The sequence below is a fragment of the Macrobrachium nipponense genome, chromosome 14 (assembly GCF_015104395.2).
Source record: "Macrobrachium nipponense isolate FS-2020 chromosome 14, ASM1510439v2, whole genome shotgun sequence".
Taxonomy (NCBI): Eukaryota; Metazoa; Arthropoda; class Malacostraca; order Decapoda; family Palaemonidae; genus Macrobrachium; species Macrobrachium nipponense.
In genome coordinates this window covers 20,299,051-20,325,995 of record NC_087207.1, presented here as the reverse complement: position 1 = coordinate 20,325,995, position 26,945 = coordinate 20,299,051, and the positions used below count along the sequence as shown (strand labels likewise).

Below are 26,945 nucleotides of genomic sequence, written 5' to 3'. Positions count from 1 at the left end.
CAAAGGCTCTCTTGATGTAACATGACTTTTTGACATCATTCAAACTCTCCAGGCCAAAGGCTCTCTTGAGGTAACATGACTTTTTGACACCATTCACACTCTCCAGGCCAAAGGCTCTCTTGAGGTAACATGACTTTTTGACACCATTCAAACTCTCCAGGCCAAAGGCTCTCTTGAGGTAACATGACTTTTGGCATCATTCAAACTCTCCAGGCCAAAGGCTCTCTTGAGGTAACATGACTTTTTGACACCATTCAAACTCTCCAGGCCAAAGGCTCTCTTGAGGTAACATGACTTTTTGACACCATTCAAACTCTCCAGGCCAAAGGCTCTCTTGAGGTAACATGACTTTTTGACACCATTCAAACTCTCCAGGCCAATGGCTCTCTTTAGCTAGCAAGCCTCTCTGACCACCATAGGCTCTCGGAATCCACCACTTACCATTCGAACACAGGTCGAGGGGAAGCCCTGATCTTCACATTAAGAGTGACGTCGTCGCCCTCAGCGCCCTTGGTGACGTTCTCGAGTCCCTCGACAACCTCACACATCATCTTCTTTTGAGACAGTTTGCCTGCGGAGTTGCATTCGCCTACCAAGCTCTTGGCCAGGACTGTGACCTGTTTTATAGAGGAAGGTTGGTTAGTGCTATTGCTCTTGTTATACTATTATTACTATCATTATTATTCAGAAGATATACCTACTATTCCTATGGAACAAACCCAAAGGGGCAACTGCATTGAAGTTCAAGCTTTCAGAGAATGCTACACTGTCCATTTGAAAGAGGTTACAGATGATGATAGGAAATACTGAACGAAAAGATCAGTTATTAGAAAATACAAAAAGATAAGCTAATAAAGTAACATATAATTAGATTGAACTATAGAAAAGATTTCTTTTAAATACAAGGTGAACTATTTAATAGCTGTAATGTGTAGCATCTTCCATTGAAGTTTTGCTCAAAATAAGTTACCAGGAAGGTTATAATAAAACCACTTTGCAGATGTGGATTGTTTGCTTGTATGGTGTTTTTACGTTGCATGGAACCAGTGATTATTCAGCAACGAGACCAACGACTTTACGTGACTTCCGAACCACGTCGAGAGTGAACTTCTATCACAAGAAATGCACATCTCTAACCCCTCAATGGAATGCCCGAGAATCGAACTCGCGGCCACCAGAGGTGGCAGGCCAAGACCATACCGATCACGCCACTAAGGCGCTTTTGCCGATATGGAAGAGATCTCGACATAATACGGGTAAGGGGCTTGATGAATGCCTACAGAAAACCTTCAGCTCAATCTGTATATCATTATCATAAATGAATAATAGAAATAAATCTCTATGGATGCCCAGACATCCTCAGTTGCTCTGTTATTCCAGACCAGACATATTTCAATTCAAATAAAATGGAACACCAACTAAACTTCATCTCTTTCAGGTATTCCCAGAACAAACGAAGCGAAATTGTATTGTTGTGTCTACACAATTGGGACGTCGAAACTAAAGAATAATAACATAGACAAATTCTCTTTCTGTTTTGGAATCCAGTGATCATTTCTTAAAATATTTATGTGGCATTTACGATTTCAGAGCTTGAACTTCCTTATACCATTCACCTTACATTGAACGTTACGTTAACGATCACCAAACGTTCGTCAACTGCCAGCAAAACATCCTGCTCAAGAGATCATTTCATGCTTTCTTTTGGCTGATCTGTGATAATCCCCTACTTTCCTTTTGATTGTATTCCAGGATACTCCGGTTGTCTTCTTTTCTGGTCACTGAACCTAATTCTAATGTACCTTTTTCTTCGTGTTCAGTGCACGTTTGTTCCCTATATGTTTGGTCCTTGAATGGTACGTTTTATACTTTTTACATTATGCCGATTCCGTAACGTTTTATACTTTTTACATTATGCCGATTCCGTAACTGCTACAGAAATGACGACGGATGTTTTTGAGAAAATTATCCGTCATCTGACTCTTACTGGATCCTTGAAGGCCCACTGACGTGGAAAAAGAACGAAGATAAACCTTTTGCCAAAGCGTTGTCGTCAATAGACTTGCAAAAACAGACGGTTGATAAATGTTGTTTGTCTCTAGTTATGATTTTATATTTTTGGGGGGATGAAGAGGAGCCATTTCAGTATTGCAACACCTTTCAAGAGTAAAAGGCATTAGTCTGAAGTCTATATGTGCCACAATGTTAGCCTTGGGGACGAAAACAAACATTATTTTACGAGCTCCCAAAACGTGGATATTTATTGCTACACTTGTGTTGCGATTTCCGTTACGATGACGTTCGTTACAATACACTTTCGTTACAATGGAAACAATACCGCGGCTATCTTTCACTCTTACAATAATGCCTGGTACCAATTAATCATAAAACAGTCTGTTTGCTGACGAGAAAATAGAATAGAAATCAGCCACTGTCCATTGTAGATCATATCTGAGAAAAATCGAACCACAAGTAAACACAAACCATAAACATCTATACTGTCGCCTTTTCGTTATTAAACTCACCACGAAAGGAGCATTCCTCAAATGAGCCTCTTGTTTTGGAAGCTCGACACGACAGGAATTCCACAGAAGAGTCTCTTCTTGAGGAAACCCACCAATCCACAAGCATTCTACAGATGAGTCTCTTCTAAAGGAAACCCACCAATCCACAAGCATTCCACAGATGAGTCTCTTCCAGAGGAAACCCACCAATCCACAAGCATATACCAAGCGTTCTTCTTTAGGGAAAACCCACCAACCAAAGCATCCACAGATTGGAGTTCTTCCAGAGGAAAACCCCACCAACCAACAAGCATTTCACGATTAGTCTCTTCTAAGAGGAAAACCCACCAATCCAGCATTCCACAGATGAGTCTCTTCTAGAGGAAAAACCCACCAATTCCACCAAGCATTTACGATGAGTCTCTTCTAGAGGAAACCCACCAATCCACAAGAATCCACAGATGAGTTCTTCCCAGGGAAACCCACCAATCCACAAGCATTCCACAGATGAGTCTCTTCCAGAGGAAACCCACCAATCCACAAGCATTTCACAGATGAGTCTCATCCAGAGGAAACCCACCAATCCACAAGCATTTCACAGATGCGTTTTTCAGAGGAAAACACATCCCCAAGCATTTCACAGATGAGTCTCATCCAGAGAAAACCCACCAATCCACAAGCATTTCACAGATGAGTCTCTTCCAGAGGAAACCCACCAATCCACAAGCATTTCACAGATGAGTCTCTTCCAGAGGAAACCCACCAATCCACAAGCATTCCACAGAAGAGTCTCTTCCAGAGGAAACCCACCAATCCACAAGCATTCAACAGATGACTTTTCTGGGGGAAACACACCAATCCACAAGGCAAATCCCAACAGAGGATTTCATCAGAGGAAAAACACCCACCAATCCACAAGCATCCAAGAGATCTCTCAGAAAGGGAAAACACATCCAACATGGGCATCCAACAGAAGAGTCTTCTTAGAGGAAACCCAAATAAAAAAAAAAAAAACCACACAAAAAAACCCCAACCAGGTCCCACCCAAGCCAATTTCACAGATGAGTCTCATCCAGAGGGAACCACACCAATCCACCAGCATTTCACAGATGAGTTTTTAATCCAGAAAAAAACAACAAAAATCCACAGGGCATCCAAACAGGACATCCTTATCCAGAGGGAACTCACCACTCTCCAGTCACCCAAACTCAAACCTGTGGCTGACCAAGCACCGAAGAAAACTCACCACACCATAATCATTCATGTTGAGATCTTTAATGGTGAGACAGTAGACTCCAGGCTCTGGGAAGGTGAAGACGTGGCGTTCGTCCTCTTTGACGACCACATCCCCCATCTTCCAGGTGCAGTCGGGTAGTGGAAGACCAGAGGCCCTGAGGGTGAAGGTGGCGTCGTCTTCCAGGCAGTGCATGAGGTGTTCCAAGTTGGCAACCACGTTGGGCTTCTCGGCTGAAAAGGGACGTTCATGAGTGAATGAATGAAGAAATAAATAAATAAATAAATAAATATATAAAGAGAGTGTCTTTGTAACTTCATGAGCATTTTGTCTGGACAGGTGTCTGATACTTTACTTTCCAGAGCATTCCAAAGATTTCCGAGGGCACTCCCAAATGTCAATTGTGCCACAGATAAAGGGAACAGCATAAAAAAGAACAGTGACCATTAATCAAGCCATAGAATAAGAGATACATAATATCTTCTTAAGGACGAGAAAGTGTCATGAAATCATGAAATTGAAAATTAACAGTGTCTATGACTAAAACCACACCCCTTATGGAAAAACATCTGGTCCATTTATATATGCAATACTTTAATTACATAAATTCCACGCCATTTAAATAAAACTGCATGAACTACACCCAAGACCTCATTTACCTGCCTTCCCATTTATACAGTCCCATAAAAAGGCCACAGCAAAAACTCCCCAAAAGACTTACTGTGGACTTTGACGGTGCAGCTTCCAGAGCAGTTTCCAGCCTTGTTCTCGGCTGTGTAAGTGATCCTTCCAGCATCCTCCAGCACAGCTGATTTGATGAGAAGTCCGTACACTTCATTCTCCTCGTCTCTCATGTACTCGAAGTGGCCATTGGGAGTGAGCTCCCTTCCTTCCAAAGTCCTGGAAGAGGATGGAAAAGTATGTGATTAAAAAATATTTGCACTCGTTACACGTAGCATAGAGTGCTGGTCCTAATCCAGTGAAAATGTAGAGGGCTGGATTTGGGAAATGAGCTGCCCAAGATTGAAACAGCAACCTTAACTAAGGAATGATTTTTCATTGGTCCTCTCACCTGTCAGATGTGACTGGTTTTTTTTTAAGCTCCTCTCTCTCTCTCTCTCTCTCTCTCCTCTCTCGTCTCTCTCTCGTCTCTCTCTCCATCTCTCTCTGATTGGGAGTTAACTTCCTTTCTTGACTAAGGAGAGATTTTTAATTGTTCCTCTCACCTGTAACAGATGTTACTTTTTTTTAACCTCTCTCTCTCTCTCTCTCTCTCTCTCTCTCTCTCTCTCTCTCTCTCTCTCTCTTTCTCTGTCTCTGTCTCTGTCTCTCTCTCTCTGAGTGACACTCACCAAACCATCTTGGGAGGGGGGAAGGCGTGAATAGCCACATTCAGCAACAGGTCCTTGCCATAGTCGACGGTGGCGTCCTTAAGCTCTCCTGGCTGTGGTTTTACTAGGATACCAAGACGACTCTGATGGAAGGAAAATTCAATATAAAAACACTATTTAATTCAAAAGTCATAATATAATTTTTTTATGAAAGGAAAATTCAATTTAAAAACGCTATTTAATTCAAAAGTCACCATATAATTTTTTCTTTGTTTGATGGAAGGAGAATTCGATTTAAAAACGCTATTTAATTCAAAAGTCATAATATGATTTTTTTTTGTTTGATGGAAGGAGAATTCAATTTAAAAACACTATTCAATTCAAAAGTCATCATATAATTTTTTTTGCTTTGTTTGATGGAAGGAAAATTCAATTTAAAAACACTATTTAATTCAAAAGTCATAATATAATTTTTTTTTGTTTGATGGAAGGAAAATTCAATTTAAAAACGCTATTTAATTCAACAGTCATAATCAAATTTTTCTCATTCTTTTAAAAAATATAATTTAATCTAAAAACATAATTTCATTCATAAAAACTTAATGTACTTTTTGAAAACAATTTCATTTTTAAAAACGTTGTAATTCTTTTTAGAAAGTATAATTTGGCTTAAAAAGCATAATTTAATTTTTAAACATAATGTAATTTTAAAACAATTTTTGAAAACATAATTTCATGTTTAAAAAGTTATCTAATTGTTTAAAACATGATTTAATGTTTAAAAACTAGATTCAATGTCTAAAAACATACTTTATTTTTAATAGTATATCCTAATTTCTTAAAACGTAATTTAATTTTCAAAAACATGATTTAATTTTTAAAAACATGATATAATTTTTATAACCCTATTTTAATTTTTAAAAACAAAATGTAATTTTTAAAAACATATTTCAATTCTTAAGAACATAATTTAATTTATAATCTCATTTTTACAAACATAATTAATCTAAAAACATAATCTAATTTTTTTTAAATAACATAATCTAATTTTATTTAAAAAAAAAATAACTTGATTAAAATGTAAAATGTGATTTTAGAGTTAGGGAGTTGTACTAGCTTCACCGAGCTTTACTAGCTTCACCGAGCACATCCAATAAGTCTTGAGCACCTACACTCTTATTAGACTATTGTAAGAAGATAATGTGTTTGATCATCTTCAACGCCCTAAGGTTAATCTGAGAATCTGTGATTTCCTGAGCATCTAAATATTTATCTTTCTATAGTATTATAACTTGCATATTTAGATTTACCGAGTCAAGTGTTCCGCTTAACCTACGATTTATTTGTAATTTTGCTTGCTCGGCGAGTAAGCCTACAAACTACTTTGTTGTTGTTATTGTTCTTGTTGCAGGATAGGAAAGGTCCGATGAAGAGAATAGAAAGTTTTGAAAAAGGTGTTTTGCGTTGAGTGAAAGAGACAGGAATTTTAGGATAGGATATTTATGATTTATTTATTGGAATGAAAATGTAAAAGATAAATAATGTGCATGTTAAACGGTCGAGAAAAATTATTACTGATAAAATATAGCGTATTTATTTTAATTTTCGTTGGTGAAACAAGGGTCTATTTGACCTTAGATTTTAGCACATTTTAATTTACATTTAGTTAGGAATATAATGTTTACAATTTATGTAAAGGGAAAATCTTTCACGGAATATAATGTTTACAACTTATGCGTGAGGGGAAAATCTTGCACGCATCTCGAGTAAGCTGTATGTCGGATCTCGCCTCGTTATTCATATTCCTTCAAAATTCTTTCCCTGTCCATATCAGGGACGTGAAGATTGCCAGGCAACTGGCAAAAATAGGGTACAAATGCACTGAGAGAGACCTTGGGTTTCGAAGCATGAGAAGTAAACATGACATACAACTTCATGCAATACGACAATGGTCTCCGGTGGCATATAAATATAAGAAGCTCTCAAAAGAAAAGGAGAAGGGAAAGTAAGTTGTCCCAGAGCTTTCGTCTTTCTTTCACTCTGTTTAGAAATAATGATGAAACGGCCTTTTATGTTATTTTTCAATTTCTTTCAAAGTGAAACTGCGGCGTGGGAGTTGGATGTTATCTTTCTATTTTCAGAAACTCGTTTACAAACGAAAAGGAGAAAGTTCAAGACTGTGGAGACTTTCATTTTCCAGTAGATAAAGGCACGGGAAACCCTCACTCCCCTCCCCAACCCCCACCCCTATTGTGGGAATGTCCGTGAGCCGAATATAAACGGAATACATTTCTGGTATGTGATAACATACCTGTATTTGTATTTCAGTCTCTATTTATATATCGTCAGAATATAATAATAAATTTTAAGATTTTGCCTAGATACTAAACACGCACACTCACAGATATATTATATTATATATATATATATATATATATATATATATATATATATATATATATATATATATATATATATATATATATATATATATATATTATATATATATATATATATATATATATATATATATATATCATATATATATATATATATATATATATATATATATATATATGTACCAGAATTTTCTTGCAGAGTTTTCATGCAATAGCTTGGGTTTAAGGAGCTGTTTTTTTTTTATATAAGATTATACGAAATGTGGGTATAGTGTTATGTGGAAAGAGTTTTGATGTTTTTTCTTCTTACAAAAGTTTAATGAGGGATTACGTATAACTGTCATCTATAACTTTGGCAGCTTCCATGTCAGGTTTATGTACAAGAACAATGAGTTGTTAGTAGTAGTTCCTGTTTAAATATATATCTAATATATATATTATATATATATATATATATATTATATTATAGATATATTATATATATATCTATATCTATATTAATTTATAATATAAATATTATAATATATATATATATATTATTATATATATATTTTTATATATATATATTATAATTTATATATATATAATATTATATTAGATATTTAAACAGGAACTACTACTAACAACTCATTGTTCTTGTACATAAACCTGACATGGAAGCTGCCAAAGTTATAGATGACAGTTATACGTAATCCCTCATTAAACTTTTGTAAGAAGAAAAACATCAAAACTTTTTCCACATAACACTATACCCACATTTCGTATAATCTTATATAAAAAAACAGCTCCTTAAACCCAAGCTATTGCATGAAAACTCTGCAAGAAAATTCTTGTACACTCGACGAGGATGCGAAGAAGATCTCGAGGTGAAGTTTTATGTAATAAAGATCTCGTGAGAGACGTCACTGAGGAGAAAGCCCTCAAGGGGACCTTTCTGCAGATGGCTCTCCAACTCAAGAGCTCAGCCAAGGGACACAGTTCTTTCACAAATGCAAGAAATGCAGAAATGTAAAAAAAAAAAAAAAAATTAAAAAATAAAAAAATAAATAAAAAAGGCAAAAAATTCGCTGAAGTTTCTTCTGCGCAACCGAGTTTTATGTACAACGTATAATGCTGTATGAAACCATCAGCCACGACTGGTAGCGCTATAGTTGCATGTGGTTTCATGGCATACCTAATTTACCAAAAAAAAATAAATAAATAAAATAAAAACACTCAAAACCAATCTTACAGGGGGGGAAATTCTTTATGTACGTTCTCTGAAAAATTCATTAAAAGAAAGCACGAGGCCATTTTCGATCTCAAGGATCCCAACTCAAAACCCAAATGAATCTGCAATATCTTAAAAGGTAAAAAAACAATATTTCAATGGCATAGAAACAAACTTTCAAGAGTAAAGACTAATAGAAATCCAAATAAGGGAAAGTTAAGGCCAATTTGAAAAAAAAACCTGTTGTAAAAATGCTTTTTTTTTTTAGCACAGCTACCCCATCCCACGAAAAATTGGAAAACAAATCTGTAGCATGGCCATTTTATGCATTGGGACCCCATCCAAATGATAAAATAAATAAATTTCTATTAATTAAGGCTATTTTTGAGCAAAGGGACCCCATCCAACGAAAAATTTAAAACTAAATCTGTAAAAAGGCTATTTTAAGCATTAGGACCCCATCCAAATGATAAAATAAATAAATTTAAATTAAGGTTATTTTTGACTAATGGGACCCCATCCAACGAAAAATTGGAAAACAAATCTGTAACATGGCCATTTTGATCATTGGGACCCCACCCAAAAGATAAAATAAATAAATTTCTATTAAGGTTATTTTTAAGCAAAGGGACCCCATCCAACGAAAAATTGGAAAACAAATCTGTAAAAAAGCATTTTAAGTATTGGGACCCCATCCAAAATATGAATAAATAAATTTCTATTAAGGCTATATTTGAACAAAGGGACCCCATCCAACTCAAAAACAAGCTAAATCTGTAACAAAGTCATATTTTAGATAATGTCCCCACTCATAAATGAATTAATAAATACATAAATATTCAACTTCTTACAGTGGTCTCGCACTCGCCGTGTTGGTTCTTGCCCTTGACGGTGAAAGTGCTCTTGTCCTGCTCTGTCACTCCAGTGATTGTGATGGTGTGCCAGCCGGCCAGACGCTCCTCAGTCACCTGGAAGCGCTCTGATGGAGGCAGGGGCTTGCCATTGCGTAGCCTGGAATCGTCAAGGGAATGTTAATGTGACTTAAAATGCTCTGGAGGAAAGGTTTTTGTTTTCATGGCTGTGATTCAGTTTAGTCATCCGCATTAATTAGCAAAGTTTTTCTACGTTGTTTTGCAATATGTTACACAATTTTAATTTCTTTCTTTTATATACACTACCCGAATATTTACTATTTTGTAATATATCAGGCAAATTCTTACTATTACCCATGGTTTTACCTTGTTATGTGATACACTATTCCAAGTTTTAATTCGTTTCACAATGTGCTATAAAAATTTTAATTTGTTTTACACTATAGTGCCTAAATTCCTTATTTTTTATGCACTAGCCAAATTCTAATTTTTTAAACAGTACCCAAAATTTTACTTTGTTTTATAATAAATTCAAATTTTTACTTTGCATTATACTGAACAGATTTTAATTTAGTTTTAGAGTATTCTACCAAACTTTGTTCAACTTTTATTTGCAAAAAAACAAAATGGTTATTCCTTTGATAACATACTACTCAAATTTCTACTTCCCTCTACGATATACAAACCAATTTTCATTTTGTTTTAGAACATCCTATCCTCGGGCGTATATATATTCAAATGCATATGAATATAACAATTCTTAAGTGTTAGTAAAGTAAGGACTGTGCATTACTGCCCTGAATTATGTATACATAATATAGAAAGGATATTGCTATCCAAAAGTGCATCTCTTACACACACAGAGATTTATGGACTTTTGGCATACATGCCAAGCACTGGGGCAGCTAAGGTCATTCAGCGCTGAAACGGAAATTGACAGTGAGAAGGTTTGAAAGGTGCAACGAGAGGAAAACCTCGCAGTTGCACTGTGAATCAACTGTTACGAGAGGGTGGATTTTAAGATGGAAAAAAGAGAATATGAATGGAGGTACAGTAAAAGGAAGGAAAGAGGGTTGCAGTTGGGGGCCGTAGGGATGCCGCAAAGAACCCTAAGTAATGCATACATTACACCGCATGAGGTGCACTGACGGCACCATCCTACGAAGGGGTGCATCTCTGAAAAGAGAATACATACTACCATCCAAGACTATATCTGTTAATGAGCAGAACATAATGACTGCACAATTAAGCGTTCACTTATATTTTCAATTGAATTCAATTGTCATAAATCCCTCTTGATTTCCTACAATACTTGAGTGATTAACCAGTGGAACATCAATTACAGCTCGTAAATAGGCGACTTCCTGTTGCGAACATCCTTCATGATATTGCAATTTTTACTCATATTCGTGATTAGCTGGCCGGTGTATTGCATTATGACAAGTCGGAAGGACGAAATGATATCCTGCCTATTAGCTTCAACCCTTGCAACATTTGCCGATTTTGAAGTCACTGCAACTGACGATGTAATAGAGGAACTCCTCAAATATAAAGATCATTTGACAGCTAGTCGGGAAAGCGTCATGATTAACTCATAAACATAGCTCATAATAAGCAAGTGACTGAAGCACCAATTATTCCCGGGAGATAAAGAGAAATCAAAATGGAATTTCAAAATGAGGACATGAAAAAAAATCATGCATTGGTTGCGCGTGGTACTAAAGTTCCAAATTATGAAAAATAAATTCGAAAAATTATCTGTGTATTTTAGAAGTAACTTTTTCTTTCTTTTGCTCTATTCCAAGCCTGAAGGAAACAAGAATGGGGGAGAGAAAGAAAAGAAGGAGACACCGATATAAAAAGAGACTTGATGATATCATTGTCTTTTTTAATGAGACATTGAGATAAAAAAAATTCAGCGAGAAACAAAGACTGTTTCCCATCAAGACGTAAATCCTAGCACATTCCCTAAATGGGACTGCATGGATGAAAAGAGGAATCTTCAAAATAAAATGATAAAATTAGTTTTTAAAGTATTCCTCTCATTATTTAAGAAGTATAACAGCAGAACGGGAGGAAAACCACAGCCCGTTGTTTTAATATAATTTTTTCCAATGTACACATACTCAGGTTCATACATCTCTTGGTTAGCAATGACAGATTGAATTCTCATGTCTGTATTTATCTAAGGGGCGTCTACGACCTGGTAAAACATGTCATGAACATGTGGGCATCTATTGCATACAAATTACAAGCAGGTTGAAAACAAGTTAACGAACGTTAAGTGGAGAACAGACCTTTGGCAAATGCAGGATAATTGATTGAAGAACCGGTTAGAACTATCAATAGTCATGGACTTGTATTCAACCCGTTTGTGATGTGTGTGATAAGTTGCTGACCTGTTTATGACATGTTAAATGCAGCGTGGATGCACACTTAACCTCGCTATTCAATTCAGCTTCACATTAATTTGGGTATAAAAGAGCTAATTTACTATTGAAGCAAACTAAACGTTAGCTGACAAAGATTAGGGGTGTTAGCCTGGAGGGCGGAAAGAGGGTCACCGGGAGGGCTTACTGAATTTAACAGGTAGGAGGAGAATGACCATAATTATACCTACTAAAACTGTAACTTATAAAACATAGGGCAATTACTAACCATTCGATAGTAGGAATGGGATCACCGACGATCTGGCACTTAAGAACAGCGTCGGTGTTCTCAATGACGAACGCATCCTCCAGCGGTCTGCGAACGCGGGCTTCCTTTTCTGGAGGGGAGAGAAGAAGAAGAATATCAGCTTCCCATTCCAATTTTCAGACAATTCTAAAATCAGGTTAAGCTTACAATCTAGTATCTGATGGTAAAGAGTAAGTTGAGGGTTATTTCAACTCTAAATTTAAGGGGTTCACCTTTGACTGTGATTATGCCAGTCTGTAAATAGTATGTTGAGGGTCATTTTAACTCTAAATTTGAGAATTCACCTTTGACTGTGATTATGCCAGTCTGTAAATAGTATGTTGAGGGTTATTTTAACTCTTGAATTTAAAAGGTTCACCTTTGACTGTGATTATGCCAGTCTGTAAATAGTATGTTGAGGGTCATTTCAACTCTGAATTTAAGGGGTTCACCTTTGACTGTGATTATGCCAGCCTCCTCTGCAGAGGCGATTTTGTTCTTGAGTACACACTTGTACTCTCCGGAGTGCTCAGGGTCACTGCCGAGTCTCTCCATTGTGTATTTAGTTCCATCGAAGTTGAACTTACAACGATCTTCCTCCTCGGTAAGCTCCTTGCCATTGAAGTACCTGAAAATATGAAATTAATACAATGTTGTGTTGAGAAAAGACGGTTCAAGAGAGTTTCAGAATGCTTATTGAGCCTAGATCCTGAAGAAATGAGTAAGGATTGTTGTGCACATCTATAAATCAAGAAATGTTCAAAGCTATACTATGTAAAGTGCAACCCTTGAGTAAAGCTTTCACATACATACCACTCTGGGCTTATTTCTGGAGCTGGCACTTAACAAACAGAGTTGTACTATGACTTTTAAGCTGCAATGCCTTATTTTATACCTGGAATGCTGATGATGAAGATAAAAATAACTGGACAGAAAGACTTACCATGTGGCTGTTGCTTCTGGAACAGCAGTTGCTTCCACTTCCAAGACGAACTTGTGCATGGCAATAAATGTCTTGCCTTCCTTGAAGTTGCTCTTCTTGATGTGGGGTGGAGCTAAAGGGATAAGTATTTGGAAAACAAGTTAAAAATCAGGACTCAAATCTTAAGTCTTTGTTATGTCAGAATAATGTCTCCAGTTAATATCACGCACTGATGTTCAAGATCAGTATTGTGTGTGAGGTCTAATTGCACAGACTTGAAACATCAGAAAACTTCAGGGTCAAAGCTGTTGTGATATGTGTGGTGGGTTCAATTTCTCTAGAAGTGTAAATGTATAAATCTGTGGGAGTCTAGATGTCTGTATCAGAGCTCTTATAGTCTTAACTGATACGTGATCCCTGTGAGTTGTTCTAAATACTGCCCCAAGCTTCCATGTTTCAAGATCGTGGAAGGGTAATAGTGTTGCTAAACTGCAAAACTAATTGTTTGAATTTTCAAATGATATGTGATAAAAATACATAAAATCTTAAAATATGATTAAACTTAAAATAAAAGGCCAAACCTTAAATTACAAAGCATGCACATAAATAATCATACAAAAAGCAACATAAAACAAATCAGATGAAATTAAAAAATACAGTTCACTTTTGTCTTACCAGAACTAAAAATAAAAGACCTTCAAGCGTGTAATTGAAGATAAATGAAATCAGCCAAAAGTATAAACATGCGTTGTGAGAGTTTACTGAATTTACTGGATTCAGTAGAAGTCCATCTTTTAATTTTCAAGGTAGTTCTCCAATATTCCTTAGTACTACAATACACTTAAATTGAAGCCTTTCAAAAAAGTCAGTCAGTAAATTATTCTACAAGATGATGTCAACAAATTGTCATTAATTGAAGATAGCATTTACATAAATAAGTTAAATTTCCCACATTAGCCATTTTAGATTCTTAGTATTAGAACACGAGTCAAAGCTGTTCCTACAGTTTCGTCAGTACAGTAAACTACAGAAGATTTAAATAGAAAATACAGTAAACATTATTAGGTAGAGTTTCATATGTTGTAGAGCAGAAGTCTCCAGAGTGAGTTGTAACTACAAGGCATCGTTCTCTTACTGGAATTAGAATCAACATAAAACCATGTGAGATCATTTTTGTTACGGATCCCCAGCGGGACCACTTTCTTTACCTCGTCCGTCGACTAATCGGCCTAAGTCGTCTTTACTTATCTTCTCTCCTGAGTGAGACGGTTTCTCAGTCTCTACAGTCTGCATGTTTGTGGTCGGAATGTTCTTCTGTGGTTCGGATTCAGAGGAGACACTGGCTTTAGATGCAGTTGGCGCATCTGCGCTCAGGCATTTCTCTGGAGCGTCATCGAGAGCTACCGACTTTCTTTTGAGTGGTTTACCAGGACTTTCTGTCGCTTTTTCATGGACCAGCTTAACGTCCTGAACTTCTGGGACCTTCTTGTTAGGATCAATGGTTCTAATGTCAAGAGTCTCAGGGTCACTGCGACCTGGTTCACCTGCAGTTGTTTCCACTGCTCGTTCAGGTTCAATGCCTGTTGTTTTTCCCATTAGAAGGGCAGGTTTAGAATTGGCATCCTGCAGTGCAGGTGCTGGTTCTAAATCAGAAGTGCCTTCCTCATCACTGTCTGAAATTAATGCCTTGTATTCCTCAACCTCAACTGTTTTCTTGAGATGTATTACCGAGGAAGACTCAACAGCACCGTCACCCACATCTGATTCAGCTGAAACATGGATGGGCAAAACTTTCTAAGTTATGGACAAAATGATACCATGAATCTTCAACGGGAATGAATCTAATTCCACATCATAATCATTTAACATTTTTCAGAGCTACAACCGTGTCCGCAGTAACCAAACTTACCAGTAAGTACCGTCTGCTGAATGTTTTCTTGACGAACAATGCTACATTCGGCCAAGACCCTGAGGCCCCCTTTCCCTTTCGACTCCTCTGACGTCATATCGCAAGACCCACGAACAACGAGTGATTGTTCATCTTCAGGTTCACTATCAGTCTCTATTTTCCTGACTTCTTCAGTCACTGTCACGCTCATCTTCTGTTTCAGACACTGTTCTCTATCATTGTCAATGTTAACCTCTTCACTTTCTTCTTGGGAGGCAAAGATGACTGTTTCTTTGTTATCGGAAATTTCAGGATGTCTGACATTGCCATCAGTCTTTTCCCTTTTAACCTGGAGGGCGCTCTCGTGGTCTGGGAGGGACTCCCGCCGCTTTCTCTTTCCAGAGTCAGCTGCTTGGAGGACATCCATGTCGGTGTCTTCAGACTGATCTAAAGCCATTTCCTCTTCAGGAACCACGTCTTTTTGTCCAGAGTCAGAGTCGTTGTCAGACGATATATGGTCTCCAGTGCTTTGGGACTGGATGCTAGCAGTCTCTTTGCTAGGTTTAACATCTTTGACACTTGGTCTTTCAGCTACAGGGAATAATGGTACACATATAGAATGAAATGCTTTAGGGTCTCTCCTCTCAAGGTCATCAACATTGCATCCAGATGCATGAAAACAAACGGTCAGTTGGTGAATCGTAGATTTATCTTACATACAACTTTAAAACGGTGCCCTAGAATTCTACCGGTTAGTGACACTGACATCACCTGACTGGAAACCAGTTTTTTTTATGCATCTGAAATCAATTCTCAATCAAATATTTAATGCAGATTTAGGGTTTACTGAAAATCCTTTAGTTTTCAGTGGTGAGGAACAAATCCACAAAAAGAAAAAGGTGTGGAAAGGACAAAACATCAAAATTCGAGGATTGAATAAGAATCCCTTGACACAAAAAAATGAGGACAGAACAAAATGCATAATATAAAAAACACACATGGATGTTCTGCCATGACAGGTTACTTTCTCAGGAACTAAATAAACAAAAACATTTTTGGTGTAAAATCCACACTACTATTAACTATTCAAAACTTAAAGATAACAAAAAAGGACTCGTACAATTTTGGACTATTAGCACATTTGGAACAGTACAATGACGAGTAAACATCACGAATGTTTGTTTTAAGGTTTACTTATCGAGGATTTAATTCACAAATATTTTCTTTCCTGGTTTAAACGTTTAAATATTCAGCTTTCTAAAATACCAGGCTATTATAAACTACGAAACACCAGTTAGTTTCGTCCATACCAACAGCTTTATCCATTCTTGACTGCTACTTGTTATGCATTCATCATGATTTCAGAGCTTATTTGAAAAATTATTTCGATTTACATAAAACAAATGCAATTCAAAATACATTTACTTCTTGAATAGTTTTCAAGAGTCCTACTGTGATCGGGCATATACATGCTATGACTCTAGGGTTGGACAAATCACATTAAATATGCATCCCACATCCAGAGAAGTTACCTGGATCCTGTAGGTGTACCTGAAAATTCTCATGCCAGAAAAACTCACTGGATCTAATAATGAGTTGTAGAAACACATAAAACAGAGGAATCGAAGATGAGCTTCCGTTCTAAGATAAAAGTTGGAAAATCAAACCACTCAAATTGCAGAAAAAAATGTGAAAGATAAGACTCTGCATCCAGTGTGTATTTACAGGCATGGAAATATAACTCTTAGCAGCATAAATGTTCACTTCCATAAGGAGTATGAGCTACATAGCCCAACATGACTTCAAAATTGCATTGGAAATGAATCCCCAAGGGTCAGTACTGATTTCGTCTGTATTTATATCACAAAGTCTACCATTCAGATTTCAATACTGAGTTCATCTTTACTTATATTACAAAGTCTGTTACTTCAAAACATCAGCAGGACCTTAGTGAAAAGTAGAATTTCTTCTGCTTTGAAAGATCATGTCCCCTTCATTCTCAAATGGCTATCAGGTAAGCTCCACTGTGGATGAACAAGTGAGCATATTTATGCTGCCAAGACTCAACGAAAGAACATCAATGAACTTGAAGAATGGGCTACTGTGAAAGCTAAACTTACTGGTGACAACAACAGTTGCCTCAGTGGTCACTGTGCCCTCCACGTTAGAGATTGTGGCCACGTAGTGGCCGGAGTCCTCAGTGGAGCACTCGTCGAAGTAGAGAGTGTAGGTATCCGGGCCTTCCTGCTTCAGCTTGATGGCCTTGCCGTCAGGAGTCCACTTCTTGCCATCCTTTGTCCTTTGGAAGTACACAACAGTAAAGAACTGCATTTCAAATATTTCTATAATCGTACAACTCGTTTCACTGAGAACAGTGTCTAGAGGACGTTAAATCCCAAGAACTCATTCTCTTTTTAGCTGACAGTAAATATCTGCAGTCGATATCATCAAGCTAATTCTGGTTGGTGGAAGCTCGTGGTGCTCCCATCCCACCAGAGGTTCTGATCAAATGCCTCAGCCAATCAGCAGTAAGACACAAGTCACTGTGATATTAGCTGTGGACATCCACCGTCAACTCACAAAATAACAGACTATAGTACCCATTCATACTTTAATTTGTGTCATGTATCTATTAACAAGCTGATTCTCATAGCAAAATAACATTATAAAGAGGCTGTATGGCTAAAGTAGGTTTATAAAGTGGAGTAGTTTGTAACAGAAAAAGTAAGTTACCACATTATATTTACTCAAAAAAATACTCGAACCTAAAAGACAAGCTATGAACTTTATCTCCTAACTAACGACGCAATACCTTCATTTGTTTTATTCTAATTTTTCAGAATAATGATATATTTTATTTTTAGGATCAAACTAGGACCGAATCTCTTTGTACGAAGCAAAGTGGCTCTTATGTAACTGCATAACATTTTACACCTATTAACAAATGAAGACAGAAAATTTGTACTTGTCACTTTATCTAAAGGCTTGCTGGTATTGTGGATTTGCACTTTCATAAAACCAAAATAGAAAAACAGGGAAAAAGTGAGTAAAGTCACTACAATCAGAGTCTTGGGAACTTTACATAAAATGAGCAAGGTCCCAATAATGTCCTAAATCAGATTCTTAGGGACTTACCACTTGATCTCTGGAGGAGGTATACCAGTTGCCTTGAAGGTAAGCTGTCCAACTCTACCCTCCAGGAACTCAGTGTCAGACAGACCGGATGTGAGGACTGGAACTTCGTGCAAGAGGAATTTGGCAGTGCAGATGCTCTCGCCATACTCGTTAGTGGCCTGCCAGGACATAAATAAAGGACGCAATTAGAGGCAATTAAGAGATATTTTCATTCTCTGGTGCAAATCGTGATTTTCAGGGGTAGTATTAGAATTTTCCTAGTGAATCATGAACAAGATCAGAACTGATATAAGAAGTTCCTAGTGAATCAAGAACAAGATCAAAACCAACAGAAGTGAATTTCAACGAAGATAATATTCTTAATGGAATGAAGAACAAAACTACACCAAAAGTGAGTCAATCTTCGAAAAAATTATAACTTGAATTACCTACAGAATAACACTGATCATATCAATGTGAAATTCGATCTTTGATTGAAATGGTTACATCTAAAAGTAGTTTTCGTTAATTGAATTTAAAATATCCCACTGAATAAGTACAAAAGATTGAATTTGTAACGCCTAAGAGTTGTTTTCGTTACCTAAATGTAAAATATCCCACTAAATAAGTACAATGCTATTCACCATTATGACCAGATTGGCTATACATAAGAAAACTAGATTACGAGAAGCTAATTTCAATTATAATATTGAACTCCGAAATGCTTATTCATCTGTAATTAACCATCTTTTTCAAAGGCTGTATGAGTTACAATTTACGAAGCTAAATACTGTAGTAATTACTGTCACAAACTAATTCATAAATTACTGTAAAAAAACAATATCCCACAAATATAAACACATGAAATAAGCTTTGGGATAAAGGAAAATAATTATTACTACGGAACACTAATTGATAAGATAATGGTAATCTCTCTCTCTCTCTCTCTCTCTCTCTCTCTCTCTCCTCTCTCTCTCTCTCTCTCTCTCTCTTCTCTCTCTCTCTCTCTCTCTCTCTCTCGTAAGTAGCCATCTTGCTTGGTGAGACGTACCCGCGTGAAGTCAGATTAATCAACAGATATCACAAGTTTAACATACGACTAGAATTTGAGAAATATCTAGAAGTGTTCGTGAACTATCGGTGATAAGATTAGTGTGAAAATAGTAGGATAAAGCGTCTTCTAAGTTAGTTTATCAAGTGTAATACTATAAATCAGAACAAGATGGCAGTAAGTTCCAACTGCGGGAAGAGGTGGCGTAATTTGGCGTGTTTAGCAGATTCGCAATACGATGAGGTAGCAGGAAGGGAACTGGCATTTCTCATCTATGAAATCAGCAACAGTCCTAACCAAAAAGATACAAAAGCATTCATAGATATATTAGAAGGATATAATCCTTCAAACTGGAACAAATCTAATGAAAACATCTTGAAAATAATTGAAGAAGTTCCAAATAAAATCCAAGTGGTCAAGAGACTCATAAAGAAAATATACATAAACCAACATATTCCGACAAAGAAAATGAATAAGGTGAATCTTGTGAATATCCTAATTGATGCATTAGGAAAAAGAATGCCAAAAGCATGCAAACTGTGTAAGGTTTGGTATAGCATAGTCAATCCACAAAACCTAATCAGAAAATGTGCTGCATGCAACATTCCGACCCATCCACAGTGTGCTGAGGTAATACAAGATTTGAGAAAAGATACAAGAATTTTTTGTTCAACATGTCTATCATGGATAGACAATGTTATTAAATCAAGATTGAATGTACAAATAGTTGAGGATGAAGAAGAAGAGGAAGAGGAAGAAGAAGAAGAAAAAGGAAGAAGAGGAAAACGGAAGAGAAGTAAACAAAAATGAAATGACAGAAAAAAATAAGGAAAACAAAGAACAAGATAAAAGTATGGATGCAGAGATACTCATTGATACTACATATGAGGCAATAAAGCAGCATACCTACGAAGAAATAAATTACGATATGACAACAGAAAAGCAAATCCCGAAGAGGCTCTACCCAGATCTATACAATGACGGGAAAGAGGAAAAAATAGACAAGAAAGACAAATCTGCAACCTTTTGAAAAGAGGGAATTGCAGATTTGGAGAAAGATGTTACTACAAACATCCTAAGATATGTCAAAACTATGAAATATATGGTAAAGGTGCATACTTAGATGGATATGGGGATGATTGCAGAGATCTGCATCCAAAAATATGTAAAAACCTAAAAGAAGGAAAAGGATGTAAGTTCGACAAAAAATGCAAATATATGCACCCTGTAGCCATGAATTATAATCAAATAAATAACCAACCAAGTAATAAAATCCAAAATAAGAAAGAAACAAATAAAGAGAGAAATCAAGAATATCAGGTAAAAGAGAAAAGCAAACCACCAATGAGATATGCAGAGGTGTCAGCAAAAAATTTCAAAGCATCAGCTCCGAAATTATACTCAAGAGATAATAACTGTATTTATTATGCAAGAGGATATTGCAGAAACGGAGAAAATTGCAGATTCAGACACAAAATGAATAATTATGATGAAGGAAGATCAAATATTATGGAAAAGTTGGATTTTTTAATGTCAGAATTTCTGGAAATGAAAAAAAGAACAACATACCAGAACAGGAAAGAGACATGGGAAAATCCTTATTACTACCAGTGTTAAATGAAGGAGAAAACACGCAAACCATCATAGTGATGAATGCGCAGGGTTTAGTTACGAGTAACTCAAAAAGAAAAATAGAGTACTTAGAAGAACTAACCCAAAATGAAAAGAAAATAGATATAATGAATATAAGTGAAACCTGGTATTCCCAAGAGACTGGGAATGATGATCAAATAAAAGGGTTCCAAACTTATAGATCAGATAGAAAAAATAGGAATCAAGGGGGAACCGCAATATATGGGAAAGACAAAAAACAAGGAAAAATATATGAGAAATATAGTAACTCAGAATGTGAACTAATAGCGGTAGAATTTGAATCTGAAAAATTGATGAACATAGTAATATAGACCTCCTAATACTAAAGAGTTTGACTTAATAATTGAAAAATTGGATGATATATGTAGAAATCACAAGGACTGGACTATTCTCCTATCTGGTGACTTCAACTTTCCTTTCGTAGAATGGAAAGAACGAATAGGAGATTGTGGTTGTACTTATACATATAAAAAAGAGAGTAATAGTAGTGCAGAAGATAAGAGGCAATTTGAAAAGCTATTAGATATGCTACTAGAATACAACATTCAACAAATAAATCACCTGCCAACAAGAAAGGAAAATACTTTAGACCTAGTATTTGTGAACGAGATGAATTATGTTAAAGAAATAATAGTTTATAATGCGAATATTTCAGACCATAATGTCATAGAATTAACAGTTCATTCCAAAGCAAGTGAAAATAGAGATAAGCAAGAAATGAAAAAGTGGGAAGGATATGGAAAATACAACTTCTACCAGTAAAAATATAAAATGGTCAGAAATTAATGAAGAATTAAACAAAGATTGGGATAACATTTTCGTAAGTGATGACATAAGGGTAAATACGGAGATATTATATAAAATATTGGAGAAAATAGTGGAAAAATATATACCGAAGAAGAAAAGTAAACATCATTCATGCATACCAAGAGACAGAAGGATCTTGTTCCAGAAAATCAGAAAGTGGAAAAAAGGTCTTGCAAAAGAAAAAAATGCATGGAAAGTTATAGAACTAAAAAGTAAGATAGAAAATGCAGAACAAAAGATTATACAATCAAAAGAAAATGAAAAACGGGACTTGGAAGAAAAAACCCTATTAAATATCAAGCAAAACCCCAAACTATTATACTCATATGCGAAGAAGATGAATAAAAGAAGAATAGAAATAGGCCCTCTGAGAATTGAAGGGAGATTAACGAATGAAAAAAAGGAAATTTGCAACATACTGGCAGAACGATATAAGAGAGAATTCACCCCTAGAATAGATAATGAAGATAATGATATAGAAGTAAGGGATGAAAAACTAGTGAATATTTAGCTGACATAGATATTAATGAAGCTGATATTGTGCAGGCTATTAATGAAATTAAAAATGGAGCTGCTGCAGGGCCTGATGGAATTCCTGCTATTTTGTTAAAGAAAGTAGTTCATTCTATCGCAAAGCCACTTGCAATATTATTAAGACAAAGTGTAGATACAGGCAAGATTTATGATGAGCACAAATTAGCATATATTACCCCTACTTTCAAAAGTGGATCAAGACTAGAGGCAAGTAATTATAGGCCTGTGAGTCTAACATCACATATTATGAAAGTGTATGAAAGGGTAATGAAGAAAAATATTATGAAACATTTAATAAAAAATAATTTGTTTAATAAAGGACAACATGGTTTTCGTACCCGGAAAAAGTACACAAACCCAACTGTTAGTCCACCGTGAGAACATATTCAAAAATATGAAAAGCGGAAATGAAACAGATGTGGTTTATTTAGACTTTGCAAAAGCTTTTGATAAAGTAGACCATAATATATTAGCGAAGAAAATTAGAAAACACAATATCGTGGATAAAGTAGGAAGATGGTTAAAAGAATTTTTACACAACAGAAAACAGATAGTTATTGCAAACGACGAGAAATCGGATGAAGTCAAGGTAATATCCGGTGTGCCGCAAGGTACGGTGTTAGCTGCAATACTGTTTGTTATTATGATTGAGGACATAGACAATAATGTGAAGGATTCGGTAGTGAGTAGTTTCGCAGATGACACAAGAATAAGTAGAGAAATTACTTGTGATGAAGATAGGAACGCTCTACAAAGAGACCTTAACAAAGTATATGATTGGGCAGAGGTAAATAGGATGGTATTTAACTCTGATAAATTTGAATCAATAAATTATGGAGACAGAGAAAGAAAGCTATATGCATATAAGGGACCTAATAATGAGACCATCACAAATAAGGAAGCAGTTAAAGACCTTGGTGTGATGATGAATAGGAACATGTATGCAATGATCAAATAGCAACTCTGTTGGCAAAATGTAAAGCAAAAATGGGAATGTTGTTACGGCACTTGCAAAAACAAGAAAAGCTGAACACATGATTTATGCTTTATAAAACATATGTTCGTAGTTCACTTGAATATTGCAATATGATATGGTACCCACACTATCAAAAGGATATTGCACAAATAGAGAGTGTACAAAGGTCCTTTACAGCTAGAATAGAAGAAGTTAAGGACCTAGACTACTGGGAAAGACTACAATTCTTAAAATTATATAGTCTAGAAAGGAGAAGAGAACGCTACATGATAATTCAGGCATGGAAACAGATAGAAGGAATAGCAGAAAATATCATGGAACTAAAAATATCAGAAAGAGCAAGCAGAGGTAGATTAATAGTGCCCAAAACTATACCAGGAAAAATAAGGAAAGCACACAGGACATTAATCCACTACGCACCAGCATCGATAATGCAGCGTCTATTCAATGCGTTGCCAGCTCATCTGAGGAATATATCAGGAGTGAGCGTAGATGTGTTTAAGAATAAGCTCGACAAATATCTAAACTGCATCCCAGACCATCCAAGATTGGAAGATGCAAAATATACCGGAAGATGTACTAGCAACTCTCTGGTAGACATTAGAGGTGCCTCACACTGAGGGACCTGGGGCAACCCGAACAAGATGTAAGGTCTGTAAGGTCTGTAAGGTCTCTTACCCTGAAGCTGTATGCACCAACGAAGTCAGGAACGGCGTCGTGGATAGTGAGGACCTGGCTGTTATCTGTTCCACGAATTGTGTATCCAGGTGTGTCTTCATGGATAGCTTTGTCCTTGTAGAGCCTGTGAATGTACAGATTTAGCATTAATTTGCATCATTTATTCATTTAACCTTAAATAATTTACATGAGGAAATATTCATTTGACTTAATACTTGAACCTCAGGACTTCAAGCGAAGATGCAACATGTTACTAACCTAAGGCAATTCTCCCTATATATATGAGTCATTCGCTTACGTTTTTATCGATTTATCTAATATATCTAATCATTTGTGTGTGTGTTTTTTTTTTACAATAACTGGTCTCTTCTTTCTGTATTTCATTTTACCTTCTGTTACTTCTCTGAAGTGAACACTGTAATATACTTTAGAAGCTATGATTTCGAGTCAATGGTCCCTTTGGAGGGCTTTTTGCCTATGAGTATGGGTAGATCTTCTAGATAATAATAAAATATTAATAATAATAATAAAAATAATAATAATAATAATAGTAGTAGTAGTAGTAGTAGTGGTAGTAGTAGTAGAAATTGTACCCATAATCATAGGAACACTAGGCACGATCCAAAAATCCCGAAGAGGAACCTGGAAAACCTAGATGCCTAAGTCGCTCCAGGACTCATGCAGAAGAGTGTGCTCCTAGAAACAACACACATAGTGAGAAAAGTGACGGACTTCTAAGAAGGATGGGTGCAACCCAGAACCCCACACAATAAAAACCACCCAGTCGAATAAGATGATTGTGATAAACCAAACATAAAATAATAATAATAATAATAATAATAATAATAATAATAATAATAATAATAATAATAATAATAATAATAATAATAATAATAATAATTTACCTGAACACCTCACAGTTGAACCTACAAAACTTTAAAAAAAATATCTGGAAAACCTTAGCCACAGGATTTATTCTGCTGGACGCCCTTACCATTTGATGCTAGCCTTGGGCGTGGCCTCCCATTCCACGAAGAGCTTGACGTCCTTGCTGCCCTCCTTGGCGTAGGCGTCCTTCAGAGGGGTGACGAAGTCCGGAGGAGCCCTCACGTTCAGGGCAGTCTCGCTGGAAGCCGATCCGCTGGGGTTGGTGAGCTGCAGAAGAAGGAGGTAGTTAAAATATGCAGAGATCGAAGTCCCCACTGACAGAAATCTTGATTCCAAGTTAATGCCATTCAAAATACACCCGAAATGTTCTCTAATAACTTTTTCCTGTTATATTTACGTTTCTCGACCATTTCATTACTTAATTAGAGCTTTTCATCAATATTTTCTTACAATATTTTATAAACTCAATATTTCCTCCCCACATGACAGCTGACTTGACACGTTCCCAAGCAATGGGAACTTGAAACCAAATTTCGCATTGCAATCCCAAAAGGACCACTTGGAACCCAAATCCTATTGCGTGGGAGGTAGGGTACAGGAATAGGATTCTTCACAGGGGAAGGACGTTCCTGAGGATATTATTCCTACTAATCCCAGGGGATTTTCATTCCGAATCCTTCAAGGAATATGTCCTACATGATAAGGGAATGAGAAGATCACCGAACCCGAATTAGTAGTTTCAGCTGCGTCGACCCTACGGGACGTGACTGAGCTGACATTTCGAAATAGCAATTCACGAGGAATTATGTATGTATGTATGTATGTATGTATGTATGTATGTATGTGTGCATATATATTTATATACACACACACACACACACACACATATATATATATATATATATATATATATATATGTGTGTGTTGTGTGTGTGTGTGTGTGTGTTTGGTGTGTCTGTGTATTAATATATATATAAATTTATATAAACACACACAAGTACATATATAGTATTATATAGTATATAATTGTTTGTGTATATATATATATATATATATATATATATATATATATATGTGTGTGTGTGTGTGTGTGTGTGTGTGTGCTGTGTGTATACACACACACACACACACACACACACACACACATATATATATATATATATATATATATATATATATATATATATATATATATATATATATATATAACATTTATATATGTACTTGTGTGTGTGTATAAATTTATATATATATTTACACACAGACACACACACAAACACACTCACACACGCGCACACACACACACACACACACACACACACACACACATATACATATATATATATATATATATATATATATATATATATATATATATATATATAAATTATGCATGATTCCTCGGCAAGATATATATATTTATATATATATATATATATATATATATATACATGTATCATCATATAATATATATATGTGTGTATATATACATATATATATATACTATATATATATATATATATATAATATATATATATATATATATATACAAATTTTGAAATCCTATAATCTGAAATCCTGAAACTTCAGGTCGGTCAACTCGAGAGGTGCTCCACGCTCCGGTACTCACCTCCACTTTGTATGTTCCTTTGTCCTTCCTGTCGACGTTGCGAATCTTCAGCATGTAGAACTTGTCCTCCTTCGTCATCTTGTACTTATCGCCGTCAGACATCAGCTCCTTGCCGTCCTTGAACCTTTTGGGGTTTTTTATTTAAAGAAGAAGATAAAAGAGGAGAACCATGAGATGAAGTTTTTTTAAAATGGTGGAAAGTTTGTAGTTTTTATGAGCTATGTTTGTGTGTGTGTGTGTGTGTTACTGTGATGCGAAGTTACTGTATATAGTTATTTATGAAACTTAAGACATATATATACTATATATATATATATATATATATATATATATATATATATATATATATACATACATATATATATGATGGTAAATAGCCATCGTAAAATCTTAAGTTTATTAGCCAAAATCTCGAAACGTTAAGTCTCATAGTCTCATCATCAGGGCTGTGAAATTTACAAAATCTACAGATTAAAAACAAAATGCAGACTCGGTAAAATAACAATTACGGAAGATATATATATATATATATATATATATATATATATATTATATATATATATATGTATGTATGTATA

At 35.7% G+C, this 26,945-nt stretch overlaps 1 protein-coding gene across 1 annotated transcript in view; it reads right to left on the bottom strand.

Moving 5' to 3' along the window:
- Nucleotides 1-26,945, bottom strand: part of LOC135226158 (obscurin-like) — a 432,842-nt gene that overhangs the window by 83,906 nt on the left and 321,991 nt on the right. The window contains 16 exon segments of the mRNA XM_064265599.1: nucleotides 442-617; nucleotides 3,751-3,971; nucleotides 4,460-4,638; nucleotides 5,091-5,212; nucleotides 9,530-9,689; nucleotides 12,209-12,317; nucleotides 12,679-12,854; nucleotides 13,170-13,281; nucleotides 13,424-13,485; nucleotides 14,329-14,917; nucleotides 15,058-15,747; nucleotides 17,157-17,335; nucleotides 18,172-18,329; nucleotides 23,850-23,973; nucleotides 24,844-25,004; nucleotides 26,368-26,491. Of these exon segments, the coding sequence (XP_064121669.1) occupies nucleotides 442-617; nucleotides 3,751-3,971; nucleotides 4,460-4,638; nucleotides 5,091-5,212; nucleotides 9,530-9,689; nucleotides 12,209-12,317; nucleotides 12,679-12,854; nucleotides 13,170-13,281; nucleotides 13,424-13,485; nucleotides 14,329-14,917; nucleotides 15,058-15,747; nucleotides 17,157-17,335; nucleotides 18,172-18,329; nucleotides 23,850-23,973; nucleotides 24,844-25,004; nucleotides 26,368-26,491 (3,342 nt within the window).